Source organism: Platichthys flesus, chromosome 14 (assembly GCF_949316205.1).
Source record: "Platichthys flesus chromosome 14, fPlaFle2.1, whole genome shotgun sequence".
NCBI lineage: Eukaryota > Metazoa > Chordata > Actinopteri > Pleuronectiformes > Pleuronectidae > Platichthys > Platichthys flesus.
In genome coordinates this window covers 23372377-23390957 of record NC_084958.1, presented here as the reverse complement: position 1 = coordinate 23390957, position 18581 = coordinate 23372377, and the positions used below count along the sequence as shown (strand labels likewise).

General features: G+C 44.3%; 3 protein-coding genes across 3 annotated transcripts; 2 read left to right on the top strand and 1 right to left on the bottom strand.

Annotated features, from left to right (window-relative positions):
- Positions 1-631: 631 nt before the first annotated feature.
- Positions 632-5203, bottom strand: nol7 (nucleolar protein 7). Its single transcript, XM_062404743.1, has 8 exons — positions 4996-5203; positions 4274-4334; positions 3761-3816; positions 3649-3674; positions 3474-3540; positions 2687-2808; positions 1906-1983; positions 632-1706 (listed from the first exon to the last, which is right to left on the bottom strand). Exons 1-8 carry the CDS (start codon positions 5181-5183, stop codon positions 1633-1635), a joined length of 672 nt encoding a protein of 223 aa, XP_062260727.1. The 5' UTR covers positions 5184-5203; the 3' UTR covers positions 632-1632.
- Positions 5204-5661: 458 nt separating this feature from the next.
- On the top strand, positions 5662-8367 carry epdr1 (ependymin related 1). The gene is made up of 3 exons (XM_062404744.1): positions 5662-5983; positions 6665-6873; positions 7500-8367. The coding sequence occupies exons 1-3, from the start codon at positions 5748-5750 to the stop codon at positions 7691-7693; spliced, it is 639 nt and encodes a 212-aa protein (XP_062260728.1). The 5' UTR covers positions 5662-5747; the 3' UTR covers positions 7694-8367.
- A 757-nt stretch (positions 8368-9124) lies between these two features.
- On the top strand, positions 9125-14646 carry stard3nl (STARD3 N-terminal like). The gene is made up of 9 exons (XM_062404742.1): positions 9125-9284; positions 10712-11057; positions 12281-12358; positions 12470-12547; positions 12882-12935; positions 13058-13175; positions 13404-13502; positions 13876-13943; positions 14047-14646. The coding sequence occupies exons 2-8, from the start codon at positions 10860-10862 to the stop codon at positions 13938-13940; spliced, it is 690 nt and encodes a 229-aa protein (XP_062260726.1). The 5' UTR covers positions 9125-9284; positions 10712-10859; the 3' UTR covers positions 13941-13943; positions 14047-14646.
- The last annotated feature ends 3935 nt before the right edge of the window (positions 14647-18581 follow it).

Sequence of the window (18581 nt, the reverse complement as noted above, 5' to 3'; positions counted from 1 at the left end):
TGTTGTTTGCTGTGTGATTCAAAATGAAAGTTAAATGTTGAGATGCTGGATTTTCATTTGCACCTTAATGATTATTTAACGAGGCACCAGGTTGAGGAGTGGTCACTGAATGAGGAGGAAGAGGAACTCCTTTAACATGCCTAGTACCTGAAGACGTTCTTTTAATATTTAACACGTGCAGTTCACTGTATCCTCTTGAATTCATGATGTACTGCCGTGTCCTAGCAGAACTATAAAGACGTGTTCATCAGTTCCTCTGAGGGCTTCGTAGTGGCTGCAGTTTCCTGTGATGTAACCATATCAGACAAAGACAACATCAGGACTCACCAACTCCGCTTAAGAAGCTTTTCTCAGTTTCCGACTAATAAAATGGTTCATTTTTTAGTTCATATAAACCTTCCAGTTGGCTTCAGAGACACATTGAGCCCGTTTCAGAAAGTTATTGGTGGGTCGGAACCAATATGCATCAACAAAATGTACTTTTGTGTATTTAAACTCATGATCAATAAAATGTTGTAAAGCCATCTGCACTTTTATTCATTTGACCTCAGTGTTTGTGAATGCTGGCTCCTTAAACAAAGTAAACACACATCTCTGATATCAAAGATTGGAAAGATCAAATCACAGAAGAGTCCGTGGCAGCTTTTATCTCTGATGTGAAAACTTTCACTTGTCAGAAGCAAACACAGAAACACTTCGACAGTTGGAAAAGATGTCGTTACGTAGTTTGTCATTAACAAAATGTAGTTTGTTACCAAGGAGGTTATTTTTTGACTGGTCAAACAGATTAATATGAAACGAGAATAGACAGATGGGCCTTATAGGTCTGAGCTCTACTCCGTCCTATTCATTCTTCTTACATATTTTAAATGATCAATACAAATTTCACAAAAAAAAATTCAAGTTCTATACATCTGGATTTATTTTTTATTATTTATAATGAAGATGCTGGTTAATCTGTAAAACATCTAGCTTTTGTAATATTTCTTTGTCATAAGAGTTTGATAACGAAATCTTCCCAATCATTGAGTGTTTTTCAATATATACATTTATCTTGACCCATAACTTGTATCTTCCCCCAAACATCCACAACATTCTCTATCGTCTTAGCGCTAAATAGATAATTGCAGATGCAGATTAATAGTCGGCTTGGTCTCATCATTTGAAGACGTGGGTCCACTCAAGTGTTTTCTTTGGATTTTATCAAATATGAGATACTGATACAAGCATTTATTCATAGAGCGATTAAACTGGAAGCAAAGAAAACAACTAATATTCTGAAAACAAGTTTTTCATCAGCACAGATACAAATGACTGTTTCTTCTGCTCTTTAAGAAACTTCAGTTTAGAAACGTCAGGTGAGAGCCTCAGGGTTTATGGGTTAATTGGCTCTGATTCTCAGTCTGTTCCAGGACTCTTGTTCTGGTGTAATCTGCCCCCCCCCCCCCCTCATTCAGCTGCACATTGTCCTGCTACTGTCTCCACATCAAGTCCAGCCTGCATCCCAGCAGGACTTTAAACCATGTCCTTCCTTTGGTTTCCTGGGTCTTCAGCAATGTTCCGTGTCCCCTTTAAATCCACCGAGCAGCTGGTGCGGAGAAGCTCTGAGCTCTGAGGGTTCTGGAGTGGTGGTCAGCACGAGGGAATCTGCTGCTTTTGGAGCCACCTCTTCTTCAGCTTCTCTGCTTTGACTCTTTCTTTAGAGGCTGGAAGGTAAGACAGAGAAACAGATCTGAGCAACGCTGAACAGAGACGAAAACAAGAAGAAGCCCTTCTTCATGTATCACTGTCACAATATCACATTAAAACGATTTTAAAATGAATGCTTTTATCAGTCGATTTCCTCTTTAATATCTGATGTTTGAGTGATGGTGCTCTCATTTGTCTTTGGTCCCATGAACTTACCCCAGTCTTTCTTGACAAACTGCACAGCTGCACTTTTATTCTTCCCCTTCTTGTTCTGGAGGGAGAGCAGCTCGTTGTCTGAAAGCAAAAGGACGGAGGGTGAACACCTCCGGACTGACGATGGGATGGAAGTCAGACAGAAACCTGTGAATGTTGCAGCAGGTCACCGTGTGGAAACCCAGGAGAGTGGGCGCCGCAGTGGGACGAGACAGACGTCACTGTAGCAAAGCTCAAATTGAGACAGGTCATCGTCTTTGCAGACTCCTGCCACAGAGTGTAGCCTGCAGGTTGTGTATGAACCATGTTTGTCTAATGTTAAACAGTCTTAGTTTATTCTGAATTTCTGCCCCCATCTTATTTAAAATCATGCAGACATGTTTACTTATGTTATTTTTACTTTCTCCTGTAACACGTGACAAAACTTCCTCCAGCGATGGACTAAAAGAAATCTTAATTTATCTCACAGCAAATTATAAAACTGAACAAAAATAACGTATTTCTCCAGGGCCTTTACAAACCAGAGTTACAAGGTGCAAAGATAGCACATGATAGAAAAGCCAGATCATGCTCAACAATGCAACAACACTATACCTATAATAAAATAAAAAAACTATGGAAAATTTATATAAAACAGTTTTTAAAACCACATTTTAAAAGAGCTTCATGTTTACAAAAGGCTCAATGTTTCGTGCAAACTTTGATCAAACCAGGACTTATCCTTAGGGACTATTTTCTCTGGTGTGACCTGGGGTCAGTGTACTGGTGATATCACGCTTCTTACTTGTGGTCCTGCCGCTGCCTGGTCCGTAGAGCCGGGACTGGATGAAGGCCTCGGCCGCCTGCTGCTGGAAGGTCACCGCCGCCGGCTCCTTCACGGTCACCACCTTGTAGTTTCCCTTCAGACTGACAAATGGGAACGAGCCAAGTTCACAAGGAGCCGTTTGTCCCGTGCACACAAGTGACTCACAACACACATTCCTACCAGTGTTGTAACAACACACTCCATGCAGGCAGAGACCTACTTTGTTAAAGTCTTATGAGAAAGGAAATTAACTCATGAATGTCGCCGCCGTCACCGTGTGGAAACCCAGGAGAGTGGGCGCCGCAGTGGGACGAGACAGACGTCTCTGTAGCAAAGCTCAAATTGAGACAGGTCATCGTCTTTGCAGACTCCTGCCACAGAGTGTAGCCTGCAGGTTGTGTATGAACCATGTTTGTCTAATGTTAGTCTGTGTCTGGGTATATTCTGAATATCCGCCCCATCTTATTTAATCATGAATACATCATGTCTACTTATGAATTACTTTGAATCTCTATTTTCTTTATATTCTGTCCTCTTGGCTCCTGTAACACGTGAACAAACAGCCCCCATCGAGGGACTAAATGAAATATCTTAATTTATCTACAACATACTATATCTGTGAATATGAGGCGACAGAAATTCATTGTGCCGACAACCAGCGTGAGTTCAGGATCACTTTGTTAAAAGTTCTTGGGTTATTTAGATTATAGGTCAAGCAGCGCATGAAATACAAACGTTACCGTTGATGAAATGTTTGTTTACATACTTTCGTATATGCGCTAACTTCCCACTCTTCTTCTTCTTTTGCTTCTTCTTCTTCGGCTGCTCTTCACCTGGAGAGAACGAGTTGAATTGAGAACATGAGTCAATCTGATCTGAAGCTTGTTCTGCTGCTTTGTGAGTGAATTATGACGGGGGGGGGGGGGGGGGTTGGTCTTCACCTTCGTGTTCAGAAGGCTTCTGCTTCCTGTAAAACAAAGACGATTCAAATGTTTAAAAAGGAGAAAGTTAAAAGCAAAGAGCAGCAGAATGAACGAAACCCTCGTGACTCACTTGGAAGTGGAGTCGTCGATCTCCTCCAACACGTCGGCCGGTAACAGTTTTCGCTTCTTTGGGAAAAACAGAAGATTTTCACCAGAGCACACAGGAAGTCACCGCGTTTAACAAAACTGGATCCAAAACTCACGATACGTTTGTTTCTATTACACTTCCTGCAAAGACAGAGACGTCTGCTGAGTGGGCGGTTCTTCATATGTGGCCCAGGACGAATTTATGACGACAACTACTAACAGAACTTTGTCCCATGCGTCACAGACGGGTCGGAGTGATTGGACCTCAGCACGTCTCGGGTCTAACTCGTTCCGAACTGACCATCTTGTGATTGTATTGGAACGTTCTCATCTTTTGATAATATCCTGTCTATTGGTATCGTAATGTCAGTCTGCCCTCTAGTGGACAGAAGGTATAACAGTCACATGATGACAGAGGCACTAGTAAAACATGGTGCTGACTGATAATAGGCTGAATCTCATGAAGAGCTTGAACATCAGCAGCTCTCACACTGACCTTCTGCTCCTGGAACAGCTCCTGTCTCCTCCTCCTCTTCTCTTTGAGTTGCTCCTTCTCCCTGCAAACAAAACAAGTGCTTAACTAACCTCCAACACAAATCATTACACTGGAAACTGGTATGTGTGGCAGTGGACTGGTGTTAATTTCCAGTCTGGACAGGTCAACGTCAGTGTGTGGAATGTAGTGACACCTAGTGGTGAAGTGTCACGTTGCAGCTGAATACCCTAAACTTCAGACTATGCTAACCAGGGGTTTATCCACAGAGCCTGGGTCAGGCTGAGCTCCATCGCCCACCCAGAAGGTTCCTTCACTTCAATCAGAAAACGCTCCTTCAGCTGGAGGTCACAGACCCGGGCCCCTTCCCACGTGGTCCTCGTGGGAGCCTCAAACCAACATGCACGACACTGCTCTACCTCTACACGTGTTACAGTAAGACCCACCGAGTTGTTGTCTTCGTGTCCCCGGGGACATTTAGTACATGAGACAGTAAACCTGTTCCATTAGGCTAAACGCACATTGACGTGCACGGACCTGGTCTCAGATCGGAGGATCGAACACCATTTAAGAGACATTCCAGAACACGTGAGTTGAACGATCGATTAGCAGGTTGCGTGTGAGACGGTGAGACTACTGCGTGGTGCTGTTAGCATGAGCGCGCAAAGAGACGCGTTGGTTTGGATGTGGTAGACATGTTAGCCGGAAGCTAGCTAGCTACCTACCTCCTGGCGGAGTCCAGCGCCTCCTTCACGCAGCGCAGAGCCGCGAGCTTCGACTCCTCGAACGTCAGCTCCTCCGGACCCTCGTCGTCACTGGACTCCAGGAACAGACTCATGTTCTCCTCGTGCTCTTCACGTTTATCCGCCGTCTTTGAGGAAGACGCCGTTTTCCCACGTTGCTTCGGCGCCATGTTGACTGTGTGACGCCGGAAATGACGTGCGCCGGGCGGAAGCTTCTGCCACCTCGCGGCGAGGAGGAGGATCACAACCAAAGTTGGATTTTATTCAGACAAGGCTGTTATTTGTGATGAGTATTGAAACTGAAACATTAACATCATTCTTTATATTCATTATATTAACAAATTAAAGAGTAATTAAATAAAAAGTATAAATGAAGAAAACAAAACAAACCAAGTCATTTCCCCATGTTGTATGAACAAAAACTAAGGACCAATATCAACATAATAATCATAATTATTATAATATTACAGTTATGATAATAACTGGAATAGTGATAATGAAATTAGATGTTTTATGCATATAATATTTGTGTATTGTGAACTAGCCGTTGTTATTTGGCTTTATTTCTAATCTTCATTTGTATTCCTGAATGATGCAGTAACACCTGTTTGTTTTGGTCGCACTTTATTTTGAAGGCCGTTTCCGGGGAGCGTTTGTTGTGACATCTCGTCTGCAGCGGGTGTGGATCAGTAACGGGACCTGCTAACGGGACCGGATAACGGGACTCCGCCGCCATGCTCCGGCTGTCGCTCGTGTTCCTGGCCGCCGTCGTGGCTTCTGTTCTCGGGCTCCCCGGGCCCCACGTCTCCGGGGCGGCCGGGCCCTGCCTCGCCCCGCCGCAGTGGGAGGGCCGGTGGGTGCGCTACGACCACAGCACCGGGAGGAACAACCGCGCCTCTGTGTCCTACGACGGCCTGAACCAGAGGGTTCGAGTCCTGCAGCAGCTGAAGAAACACAGCCCGTGTCAGAGGTCAGTGTTAACCTGAGGTCTGAACAGGACCTCACCGAGACCGGGTCTATTGTCCTGCTCCTCACTGAGCACCACTGAGGTGACAAGACAAGAAGAATAAATCATAAGACAAGACTACATGAGACGAGACAAGAATAAGATCACATGAATATAATATTATTAATAATATAATAAGATGAGATAAGACAAGAAATGATAATAATCAAGATAAGATAAATAAGGTAAGATAAGATAACATAAGACAAGACTAAATGAGAGGAGACAAGAATAAGATCATAATAAAGATAATATTAATAAGATGAGACAAGACAAGATATGATAATAATCAAGATAAGATAAATAAAGTAAGATGAAATAAGATAAGATAAGAAAAACTAGCCAGAGAAGGTCCAGAGGCACTCCCTCTCAGACATTACGTTTTCACATGCAGCCCCTCTGGAGAATGTCTGGAGATCCTCTGGAGTTCAGTGCATGTCTGAAAGTCGCTGTTGTCAGATGATGTGTTTTCACCTGTTGCACACAAAGGACCCCCCCCCCCCAAAAAAAAACAAAAACAAAAACAGAATGAATAAACGCAGCTGATCTGAATCGTGATCTTCCAAGTTCTCCTCTCTGCCAATTCCCAAGATGCTCCAGTTTATTAATAACACATGCGACTCTATCTCCATCTCCTTGCTTCAGGTTTTTTGAGTACATCTACCTGTACCAGAGCAGCGTGATGTTCCAGATCGACCAGAAGACCAAAGACTGCTCTAAGATCGCCCTGACGGAGAGCTGGGATCCCTTCGACATCCCGGACAACTCCACGTTTGAGGACCAGTACCTCATCGGAGGCCCCGGGGACAGCGTGGAGGTTCAGGAGTGGTCGGACAGGAAGCCGGCACGCAAACGTAAGCCTGCTCTTTATTGCCCCGCCTGCAGGCTTGTGTACAACAAAGAATAAAACCTGTGTTCTCTTGACTGACCAGCAGGGGGCGACTCCACTTGTTGTTTCTATATAAGTCTATGAGAAAATTAATCTACTTCTCACTTTATAACGTCAGTAAACATTTTCCTGAGGAGTTTGTCTCAATCTCTAGTTTCACGTCTTCTTCAATACAACTGATGTTCATTTAGTAATTTAAAAACCATTGATTGGTGTGTGGATAGTATACCACAGTTGATTGACAGCTAGTATCGTCCAATGGGTGCAGGTGGCAGGTGTAGGTAGATGTGGAGTGCCCTTGAGCGCTCAGTTAGGCTCCACCCTACTCCTCCACCAATAAGGTAACTTCTGTCAAACTCACAAAACCAACGGGTGGAGGAGAAACATCTACACCGTCCACATGAGAAGACTAAATCTTTATCATGGTCACACACATCCTCCAATATGTATAGATATGTAAGTTTTCCCTTTCATATCCACATCTTTACCCAAATTTAGATTTTCATTAATTGAAGTATGGTGTCTTTAGACTACTTCCTCCGGAGATCATGTCTGAAGACGTCTCATTTGTCTCGCTTGTGTCTCCTCCAGATGAGACCTGGGTGGGCGTCTACACCTTGAAGGACTGTTATCCCGTGCAGGAGACCTACGCCTGGAACAGCAGCGTCACCACCTCCACCCGCTTCTTCAACCTCCAGCTGGGCATCAGCGACCCCGACGTCTTCACCCCCCCCAGCACCTGTCAGTCAGCTCGGCCCGAGGGGATGAGGGAGTCCGACTGCTGAGGGCCCCCCCTTCTAGAAATTGGACTCTCAGATAAAATTGCTTTAGGTTAATTCATAGCAAGAGGGGACTGGTCTCTCACGCAGCCTCTGTCCAGTGTTTCACAGAATTGCTTGTTGATTTGTTAACATTTTTATTAGGGCCGATAATCATGCTAACTGCAACCTAACACACAGATATACACGTGATGTGGGTGTGATCAGCTGATTGTAATAACTCAAACACGGAAATAAGCACACATGCGGATGGCTCGATTCATTAACGTGTTAGTGAAACATTAATGTGAGGAAGATAAGCTGCATATGTTATGTGTCCTTCTATAATCTAGACCTATAGCAACATTAATAAGAGCTGGAATAACACTGACCTGAGCCCGTCCAACTATGAGCCTCATCAGAAGGAAGGTTTGAAGTCAACTCTTAAAAGTAGAGAAACTGGGTTGATTCCACAGAAAAGCATAATTGTGATCAGGCTTTAAAATGAATGTGTGTAGCTTGAGTCTTGCTTCTATGTGTTTTGGGGGAACTTGTATTTATATAACCACACCAACACTGAACTAATAACTGTAAAGTAGGGTATCAGTGGTCATAATCCTGAATTAATTTGATGATTCTTGCAGAAGCCTTGTGAAACATGCAAATATAATTCAAACATAATAAAATCTTCCACCAAGAAATCTTACTTTTCGTTGTACATTATTTAAAAATGGGTTGTTCACTGTGTGGCGTGCAAATAACCAGAAACCAGGGCGGCCAGCCTTCTCCCCTGTGGACTCCCCTGACCTCTCATCTTGTACAAGACGTGGAGGTTATGTGTGCTGTGAAGGGGCTTGACTCTCACTTCCTGAGAGCTGCCCTGGTTCAAACTGCATTCTCCAGCTCTCTGATGAAAAGAGACGTCTCTCTTCATGTTCCCACTAATGTGCTGGACAACGTTACGGAGGACCCACTGGACTGATCATCTGGGCACAATGGAAACCTTGGCCACCACCCGACTGGACGGTCCATGAGCCAGCCAGTACACACCAGTACACATCACTGGACCTTTACCAGTTTTGAGCCCAAATCCACCAGTTGTTTAACGTGTCTCACCACCGTGTTTACGTTTGGATTTCAAATATGTTCTTTTTTTAATCTTTTCCTCAAACACAGAAAAATGTACTTATGAGACAAATCATCAACAATTGTTTGTTAAGTGTATATCCTCCCACCTGCTGGAATTATGTCAACATGAATTTGAAATCGACCACACTAATTACGTTTATGTATCTGCACATAAAGTGACTTTTTGAGGAGCACGTGTCGTCAAATTGACGAAGTTGTTTCGCGTGTTCGACCTCCGTATAAACTACAGCCTTTCGGTCATCCACATCACTAGGGGGCGCTGACACAAAAATAACTCCCGACACTGCAGCCTCCTGTTTTGCAGGAAGATAAAATTGCTCGGGTCAGGAAGTGAAAGAGTCCGGATCGAGCGGACGAAGTGAAACCATCAGGGGACCGGATCCATCAGGGGACCGGAGCCGCCAGGGGACCGGAGCCACCGGGGGACTGTTTGGGGAAATCAGACCGAGCGAAGCCTCCACTTTGACAGGTAAAGAAGAAGCTGAACGCCGCTGTCAGTGCTCCAGCAGCAGGAGCTAACAGGCTAGCATGCTAACAGGGAGCTGCTGCACCTCCTGTCGTGTGTGTCATAGTTTCAGGGGACATCACAGCACTGGTCCCTCCGGGGGGTCCACGTCCCTCTTCTTGGGACATCGCTCTCTGTTGCTGTTCATGTCTCACTCAGGTCCCCTCAGCTGCGACCGGTCCCCGAGCAGAGGTCTGTCCAACACTCAGGTGGACATGTTGTGGAGTCCAGAGGGACATGAACCCGGTGTTAGACTGAAGATCCCATGATCACGTGACACAACGCAGGCAGATTGTTTTGAATGTGGAGACGAGGAGATTTCTGTTTGTGTCACGTGCGCACCGGACTACAGGTCCTCTCTGTGTGTGAGGACGCGAATGTCTGTCTTGTTCTGAACATTCTCCGGAACGTGTCCATCCTGCCAGCCTCCAACATGTCCAGGTGAGGGACGAGTCCAGCAGGACCACGTCCAAGGGGGCGAGTGGACGTGTGGGTGAGGTTTCTAACACGAGACGGACGTGGAACTGGACGAGGGCACACGTATCGGGAGGAAGACGAGGAGCCGGTGTGGATGAGCTGTAAACAACAACAACAACAACAACAACAACAGAATGTAGGCGTCATGTCCGGCCTCCTGCTGCTCTCCAGGCTCCGCCCCTCGCCTGAACGTTCCCACATGTTCCGGACCATCTCCTGGACTCAATTAAACCATCGATCATTAATTAAATTGACTTAATCTATATCACACACACAACACGTGTTTATCGTTTAGTTGAATGAAACCAGTTGGTTTTCATCACAAGCTTTTAAAGACACTTTCGATCATTTGAAAGTCAGTTATCGAATCATTTTCTGGTTTCATCCCTTCAGATGAAATAAGACCTTTGAGTTCTGGCAGATTAAGATTGACCTTTTTTTCTATCAAAGAATTAATTGAGTGATTAATGGCCCCTAATCACTACATGCAGATTCTGTGTGTTGAGGTGATTCCATCTGCTTGGCTCCGTGACACTCGAGGAATTCAAGAATCCTGTTCTCGTTTATCGTCTCTGTTCCAAAGAGGATCACTGTCGTCCAGAACCAATAAGAAGTCACCACGCCGGATTAAAAAGTAGGCCCCACAAAGGCAGTGTTCACTGGGGCAGTGGAGGAGAAGCACATGGACCAGGAGGTGTTTTTAAAGATCTGCACCCTGATCCAGAGGGATCTCCTCAGGCGGCCACAGACATGGTGGACACGTCAGAAAGTGTTGGACTCAGACGTTGTTGGTTTGGGTCTTTTCATGGGATTTATTGACGATAATAAAATGTACAGACGAACTGCAGCCATGTCCCTCAGAGTCCATAATATGTCTTCTACTGTCTGGCCCCCCCCCCCCCCCCCCCCCCCAGATGCAGTATATCTCCACAGAGTGGGTCCACGTCCACTAACGCTGCTCTGGCTTCCTGCTCCGATGACCCGCCTCCTCTGAGTCCAAGTGCACCTTCTGAGCGTTGACCGGTGGGTGGGGCCAGCCCTGCCAGGAGGGCGTGGCCAAAGATGGACAGCCGATGCAGCAGCAGCGCCGATTCGCGGCAGACCGCCAGGGGGGTGGGGTCTATCAACACAACGCCCATCTGCGCGAGGTCGTACGAGGCCGGGGAGAAGAAGTGCATCTCCGACGTGAGGAGGACCTTCTGCCTCTTCGTCACCTTCGACCTCTTGTTCATCACCTTGCTCTGGATCATTGAGCTCAATGTAAGACTCGTCTGTCTGTGTTGTGGATGCGTGTCTGATACTGAACGCCTGTTTCTCCTGGACAGATTGTATTCATCCAACAGCAGACATATCTCATTGAAACTATAGAGAGAGAAGAGCTGATATCAGGCAGTAGGTCAGTTGATGGTCAGTGATTCCTAAGATGTTGTTATCAAACCCTCCTGACACACAAATACATAGTTTTACAGTTCAACCATTAACTTTAATATAAATAAAGAAAACACAATTTCAGACAAATATAAGCTGCAGAAGTTATATTCAGAAAATATTTTTTTTTTTTACATAAAATGAAAACCACACATACTTTCTGCTTCGATTAAAAGTGGATTTACTTTGAGTCGGCACAGTTCAACATGAATCAGCTGTGTCGTGTGATGCATTCAGGTGACGCCGTTCATCGGGGTTGTTACATTTTCTGTAAAACGTAACTGTGATATTTCTACAGCTGTGCTTTGTATGGTCAAGTGTGTGTGTCTGAATTGTGTCGAGTCCGAACAGAAACGGGTCAGGTGCTGCTGGGGGAAGTGAGTCGAGGTCATGCAGCGGTAACACTTTGTGCTCTGAATGAGGAAACACATTCCCACAATGCTCTGGACTCAGCCCGGGGAGCGAGTGTGTGTAGTGTGTGTGAGACTCAGACGTTTTGTGTGTCTTTGGTGTTTGACTGTGATCCTGTGTGTGACTTTAAACCTGTCGGGCTCATTCTACGCCTTTTACCGACAAACAGGCATCTGTTGACTTTAGCCATGACGGGGAAACACAGATCAGGAAGTTACTTGTGATACAAAGTTGTCACAGTGTTGTCATTAAAATAATAAAGATTATGAGTTCACAAAGGATCATTGTTGAGGAGGGAAATTCCAAAGTTCGGTTTAGTCACCAGAATAGTTTGAAGAACAAGTTTTAAATTCAGCTCAAGCTGCCGACACCACAGGGGCCGAGGTGGTATGTGAGAAACCAGGGAAGCAAATGACTATGAAAGCTTACGTGGGGTTTTATTCTCTACTCAGCTGCTTCAACATATCTTCCATATCTTCCCTAATGAGCAAGATTAGATTAGAGATAGATTAAATCAAATTTCATTCATGTTCTTAAAAAGAGACAAAGGGAAAACGACCAGGGACCGATATCTATGAGTGTGTTTGATTTGAGGTGATTGATTTAAGATTGGATTGTGTTGATCAGTTCTATTTGTGTAACAGGTGAACGGAGGCATTCAGCAGCAGCTGGATAAAGAGATCCTGCACTACGACTACCACGCCTCCTTCTTCGACATCTTTGTGAGTCTGAGTTGTTGTTGTTTGTCATTATTCAGAAAGAAAGACCATGTTTGATCGTTCATTGTTTGATCTTTTGATCGTGCATTCTTTTGAATTGTCTCCCCCCCCCAGCTCCTGGCTGTGTTCAGGTTTGCTGCACTGATCTTGGCCTACGCTGTCTTCAAGCTTGGTCACTGGTGGGCCATCGCTGTAAGTTCTCATGCTGTGATATCACAGTTTGTCTCTTATCTCTACCAGCATTTACTCCAGAGATCAGTCTTTTTGGAGAACACGGAATAAATGAACCTTCAGGACAAAGCTATTGTGAAATATTAATGTTTAGATGGCAAATAATAACACGTCAGTGCAAAGGAAGTTGTTTTTGATGATTTCAAGTTCAATTTATTCTTTTAAGAGTTTTACATCATATACATTCATTGTCAACCTTGACATTTTTATATATAATTCATGAACACGCGTGACTTTTTACTATTTGACATGTGACATGAATGATATGAGAGTTGCGTATCATTGCTCTGTGCAGATCACCACTGCAGTCAGCTGTGCTTTCCTGATCATTAAGGTCATTTTATCAAAGGTAAGAATCACTATTCATATTAAAAGATTACATCATCATTATCAGGGACATTTCTGTGTGAAAAGCTGTGTGTTGACTGAACCTGCACTGGTTTGTGTGTGTGTGTGTCTGTGTGTGTGTAGCTGCTGTCTCAGGGGGCCTTTGGGTACCTGCTGCCCATCGTCTCCTTTGTTTTGGCCTGGATTGAAACATGGCTGCTCGACTTCAAGGTTCTTCCTCAGGAGGCCGAAGACGAAAACCGTGAGTCACAGTATTTGACCTCTACCTTACATACAAGTTTGATTCTTAGTGTCGTTTAAAAAATACTGCATTCAAGTACAAATACTCCATTTCAAAAGTAAATCCCCATGTGTGGCTGCAGGGGGCGCTGCTGCTCAGTAACAGTTCTCTAGTGCTGCTTTTATACTCTGTGATTCGTCACCTGTCCTCACTGTCCCCTCACGTTCCCCCCCCCCTTTTGTCCTCCAGGATATCAGTCCTTCGTGGACGCCACACAGCGAGCTCCTCTCCTGTGTGCGGGTCCGTTATCTGACGGACAGTTCTACTCTCCACCGGAGTCTGTGGCAGGTCAGTTTATTCACACCAACCAGCCACCGTCCAAAATATCAACACGTGTCTGAGGACGTCTGGTTCCTCAGACACAGAGACACTGGGTGAACAGGTTTAACTGGAACCACAAGTAACAACAGAGCAGCTGAGTGGAACATCTAGAACACACACATCATCGTTCCCTCTGGACGGCGCCCCGCTAGCTGTTTACCCTTGATTCCAGTCTTATGCTAAGCTAAGCTGGTTTTTCTTTCTTCTCATCAAACGCTTGTCAAGAGAGCAAATAAGTGTCTTTCCCAAAATATCTAATTATTCCTTAGAGGTTGAATCTTACTTTGCTTCTAGATTTGTCGGGTTCCTGTTCCCACTGATTAGTTTCTCTTGTTTTCAGACTCTGACGAGGAACTGGATGATAAACATGATCCAGAAATAGGGCTCATCCAGCAGGTGACCTAACAGGTGAGAGCTACAGTCCAACACGTCGGGTGTCTTCCTGGATGATGATGAACTTACTGACCTCAGGCGATCGACCTTCTCTCATCTCTTCTCTCTTCCTTCACAGGATCATCACGTCTGGGTTGTTTCTCCGTTTTGCTCCTGTCGTGCTACTGAGGGAAAATTCTGCCTTATGCATTGTGACATTTTAGTTTTTATTCACCTGAAACTGAGTCTTTGTAAACTACGAATGCACTTCAGTGTGTGATCTCAGCCTCCTGCATGAACACAGAAAGGCAAAGTGCCGCTTCAAAAGCAACGTCAGTGTCTTGTGGTCATTTTTAGAATCCTGTTTTTTTTCTGTACCTTTTTGAGGAGAATTCAAATGAACGTTATCGATACACTTATGATCAATTTCACGACTGTTTCTTCCTTCTCAAGGGTATTAACGTCTTATATTCACGTCATGTTTACTTTGAGTTTATTGATCATTTCCATGTGTGTGGATTTAAAGTCCCTGTAAAGAAAAGTGAGCTCGCTCCGGGGACGCTGCGTCGAGAACAGGAGGAACTCTCCGGCCAGTATTGAGTTCACAGACGGTGTTTGTAGCAAATGGAAGTCGAAATATTTACGATAATTGTACATATCTTCATGCATGCCTTGCCCAGTGGTTTTGTTTTTATGAAAAGCTTGCCTGTAAAACAGAATCATTAAAATGTGAAACTCGTGTGATTCTCCTTTTATTCCTACTTTGATTTATTTTAATGACGTCGTCAAAAAACCAAGGAGAAGATCTGTTTGGGACATTCTGGAATAAATCTACTGGAGGTCAAAAGATAAATGTTACTCATTCACTATAAGAAGTAAAAGTTGTATTTACTTATCCACTTATATTAAATCCATTAGAACCAAATTAGACAAACAGGTTCATTTTTGAATTGTTTCCTATTCATTTATATTTTATTAGAATTTGGTGAAATTTCTGCTGCAGTTAAATTATAACGAATACAACGTCTGTAATACTGGTTTATTATTATTTTTTTCACATTTTCATCAACATGAGTCAAGAATCCAATGCATTTGTCCACAAATCTACATTTTGCCTTCGTTCATTGTGGCCTTCAGTCAAAAACACTGTACTTTAGAAATAAATACAATACTGATAATAAACAGGAAGAAAGAAGAAGACAGATTCAGTCTCTGATGAGATGAGACGACGCCCCCTTCTGTCCAAACGAGGACGTGACACGAGGACGAGGACAGCAGTGAGACTCCGAGGAAAATCAACAACACGAGGATGAAGCACTGAGATCGGCCGATTCGCTGACTCTACAGATCTGCCCTGAATACTCACTGGAGCATCGGGTGAGGATTAATCCGCCGCTGAAAGTAGTCCCCAGCAAACGCCCCAATTTGCTCTTGTGTGTTCAAACCGCCAGTGAGCAGCAGCTTCAGGACGCGACTGAGGCCTTCACTCACTCACAGGTTCAATAAGTCAGAGTCAAAGGGAACAGCAGCAGATCAATAAACACAACACACGTGGGAGGAGCAGCCTCACACTCAAACTCTGAGCTGCTGATGTCGGCACTTTGAGATTCGGACCAACACAGAGACGGAATAATCTGACCTCTGACCTCATTCTGAATGAAGCATGACTCAGGTTCTGAGTCATCAGAAGCAGTGATTTAGATTCTGTGTATATTCCAATCATGTTGACACGTGTGAGCGCACAGCTCAGACGTGACACTGATGTGACATCGTGAGTGAGGAGCTGCTGCTCAGGGCGTCAGAGGACAAACGGCTTCAAGCTTTAACAAAATGAAACTACAGCTCAGGAATGCTTTGGAATAACTAACCCACAGATTGTAAATAAAGATGGACGCCGCGTCTCCACTTCCTCCCAAAGCACAACACATGCCAGGGTTCCATCTTGTGCTGAGGACGACAGAGGCTGTCCAGCAGGGATCGGGAACTCTTTGTCTGAATTGTGGTTTTTCTGTACGATCATTTTACACAGGGAAGTTTTGAAAAACTAAAAAATTTGTTTGTTTGTTTTGAGGATTAAAAAAAATGAATGCCCAATAACAGTTAAAGGGAGTTAGTCTCCAGGTAAAGGGAGTTACTCCTGGTAAAGGGAGTTACTCTCCTGGTAACGAGAGTTACTCCTGGTAAAGGGAGTTACTCTCCTGTTAAAGAGAGTTACTCCTGGTAAAGGGAGTTACTCTCCTGGTAAAGGGAGTTACTCCTGGTAATGGGAGTTACTCTCCTGGTAAAGGGAGTTACTCCTGGTAATGGGAGTTACTCTCCTGGTAATGGGAGTTACTCTCCTGGTAATGGGAGTTACTCTCCTGGTAATGGGAGTTACTCCTGGTTAAGGGAGCTACTCTCCTGGTAATGGGAGCTACTCTCCTGGTAATGGGAGTTACTCTCCTAGTAAAGGGAGTTACTCCTGGTAATGGGAGTTACTCTCCTGGTAATGGGAGTTACTCCTGGTTAAGGGAGCTACTCTCCTGGTAATGGGAGCTACTCTCCTGGTAATGGGAGTTACTCTCCTGGTAAAGGGAGTTACTCTCCTGTTAAAGAGAGTTACTCCTGGTAAAGGGAGTTACTCTCCTGGTAAAGGGAGTTACTCCTGGTAATGGGAGTTACTCTCCTGGTAAAGGGAGTTACTCCTGGTAATGGGAGTTACTCTCCTGGTAATGGGAGTTACTCTCCTGGTAATGGGAGTTACTCTCCTGGTAATGGGAGTTACTCCTGGTTAAGGGAGCTACTCTCCTGGTAATGGGAGCTACTCTCCTGGTAATGGGAGTTACTCTCCTGGTAAAGGGAGTTACTCTCCTGGTAATGGGAGTTACTCCTGGTTAAGGGATCAGGACAATACTTCCTCACATTTGCGTAACGCACACTACAGATGTTGCGATGCTGTTCTTTCTGACTCTCCCATCTGATACCAGTGCATTTAATAAAAACCCAGTGTGAAGTGATGACTAGGATCATTGTTGTATGACCTGACTCAGGTTAAACGCTTTGAAACACAAATACAGAGAATGAATAACACAGAACTTCTTTTAGTTTCTAGTTTAACATTCAAAACTGAAAAAGAACAAATAAATAAATCTAGGAAAACACAACAACTACTTCTTTGACCTGCTCCAAACTGAAGTCTGGAGTCTCTTAAAGATACAGGAGTGTTTGAGACAGAGGCTGAAAAGAGGAGCTGCAGCAACGGGCAGTCGGAGGAAAGCCGTGTTTTCTGAACATTATGAAAACATTAACACTGATTGAAACCATCAACCTCAATATGAACAGAAGAAGAAACCTTGTAAGGTGGAGATTCCTCTGCAGTGTGGTTATGGTTCGGTGAAACATTAAAAACTTCTTCTACAAGTTTCACTTTCAGAAAAGATCTTGTCTGGGGACAATCTAAAGCTAAAACAATCAGTGATTCTGACAGAAGTTTGATCAACAATATTTTTGACATTTGATTAAAGTAATTTATCAAACAATAACACTAAATATTTAACAGTAGTTAACTTCTTAAATGTGTAGAATTGCTGCTTTTCTCTGTTTTAAAACCTTTTAGTTTTGGCTCAGAAAGTCTCACAAGCATTTTTCACTATTTGACACTAATCAGTAAATTCAATGATAAAGAAAACAATCATCAGCTGCAGTGATCTGAAGCCTTTCTGAACCGACCACATGGAGACAGTTTCCTTCTTTGTTCTTATCTCACTTCATCTCACACAGACTGTGAGCGACTCAGTGGTGAAGACATCGGCACGTCCTATTCTCTCAGGCCAGAAGGTCATTACCCATAAACCACTGGTTCTACTGGGAAACAATGAGCCAACCTCACGCAGGAGGAATGGAAACTTCTTCCAAACGCAGCTTGTTATTTCTGGAGATGACTTCGATGAGACGACTACACTACGACCGCTACGTGATGGTCGACTACTGCTCTTTCTACAGGTTTAGTACAAGTGATGCTGTTGGTAAATGCCTGTGTCACTCATGAGCCTGGTAAGAAGTCAGAAATACACTTTCCCAGTCCAATATGGAAAACTTCAGCAAGCACAGTTCTTTTTGTTCCGGCTGCGCGGAGGATCCCACAACTGGTTCCCAGTGACTCGTCCAGCTGGGTCAGGGAAGTGGTCAGGAGGAAAATGCCAATCCTGTTCTTTTCAGGTTAAACCACTTATTAGGGAAACAGACCGGTGCACTGTATGGATGCATTGTATGGAGCTTGCAGCGGTAACACTACTTTGTGTCTTTGTGTCACGGGAGCAACAAAAGGCCTCACAGCGCACAGGAATGCATTCTGTGTGAGCCAAGCTGCTTCAACCCAGTGACCTGTTGTCCAGTTGGATTCTTTTCAAATGTTTTTAACCCTAAACAAATTAACACCTAAAAGAAAGGAGCAGGAAATGGATGCTAGACATAGTTTTTTCAGTTTGTTTTCCACGTAGCACCATGCCATCGGTTCCAGTTCACTTGCACAAATCGCAGTGTAACACATTTCCATGTTCTGTTTGTTTTTTGTTGTTCTTTCGTGAGCGTTGATTTGCAGGGGAAAGTAAAACCGCTCACATGATGGTGAAGAAACAAAAAGGACCAATGAGGAAGAAGAGGAAGAAGCAGACCGCAGGGGTGAAAGCTGGAGGA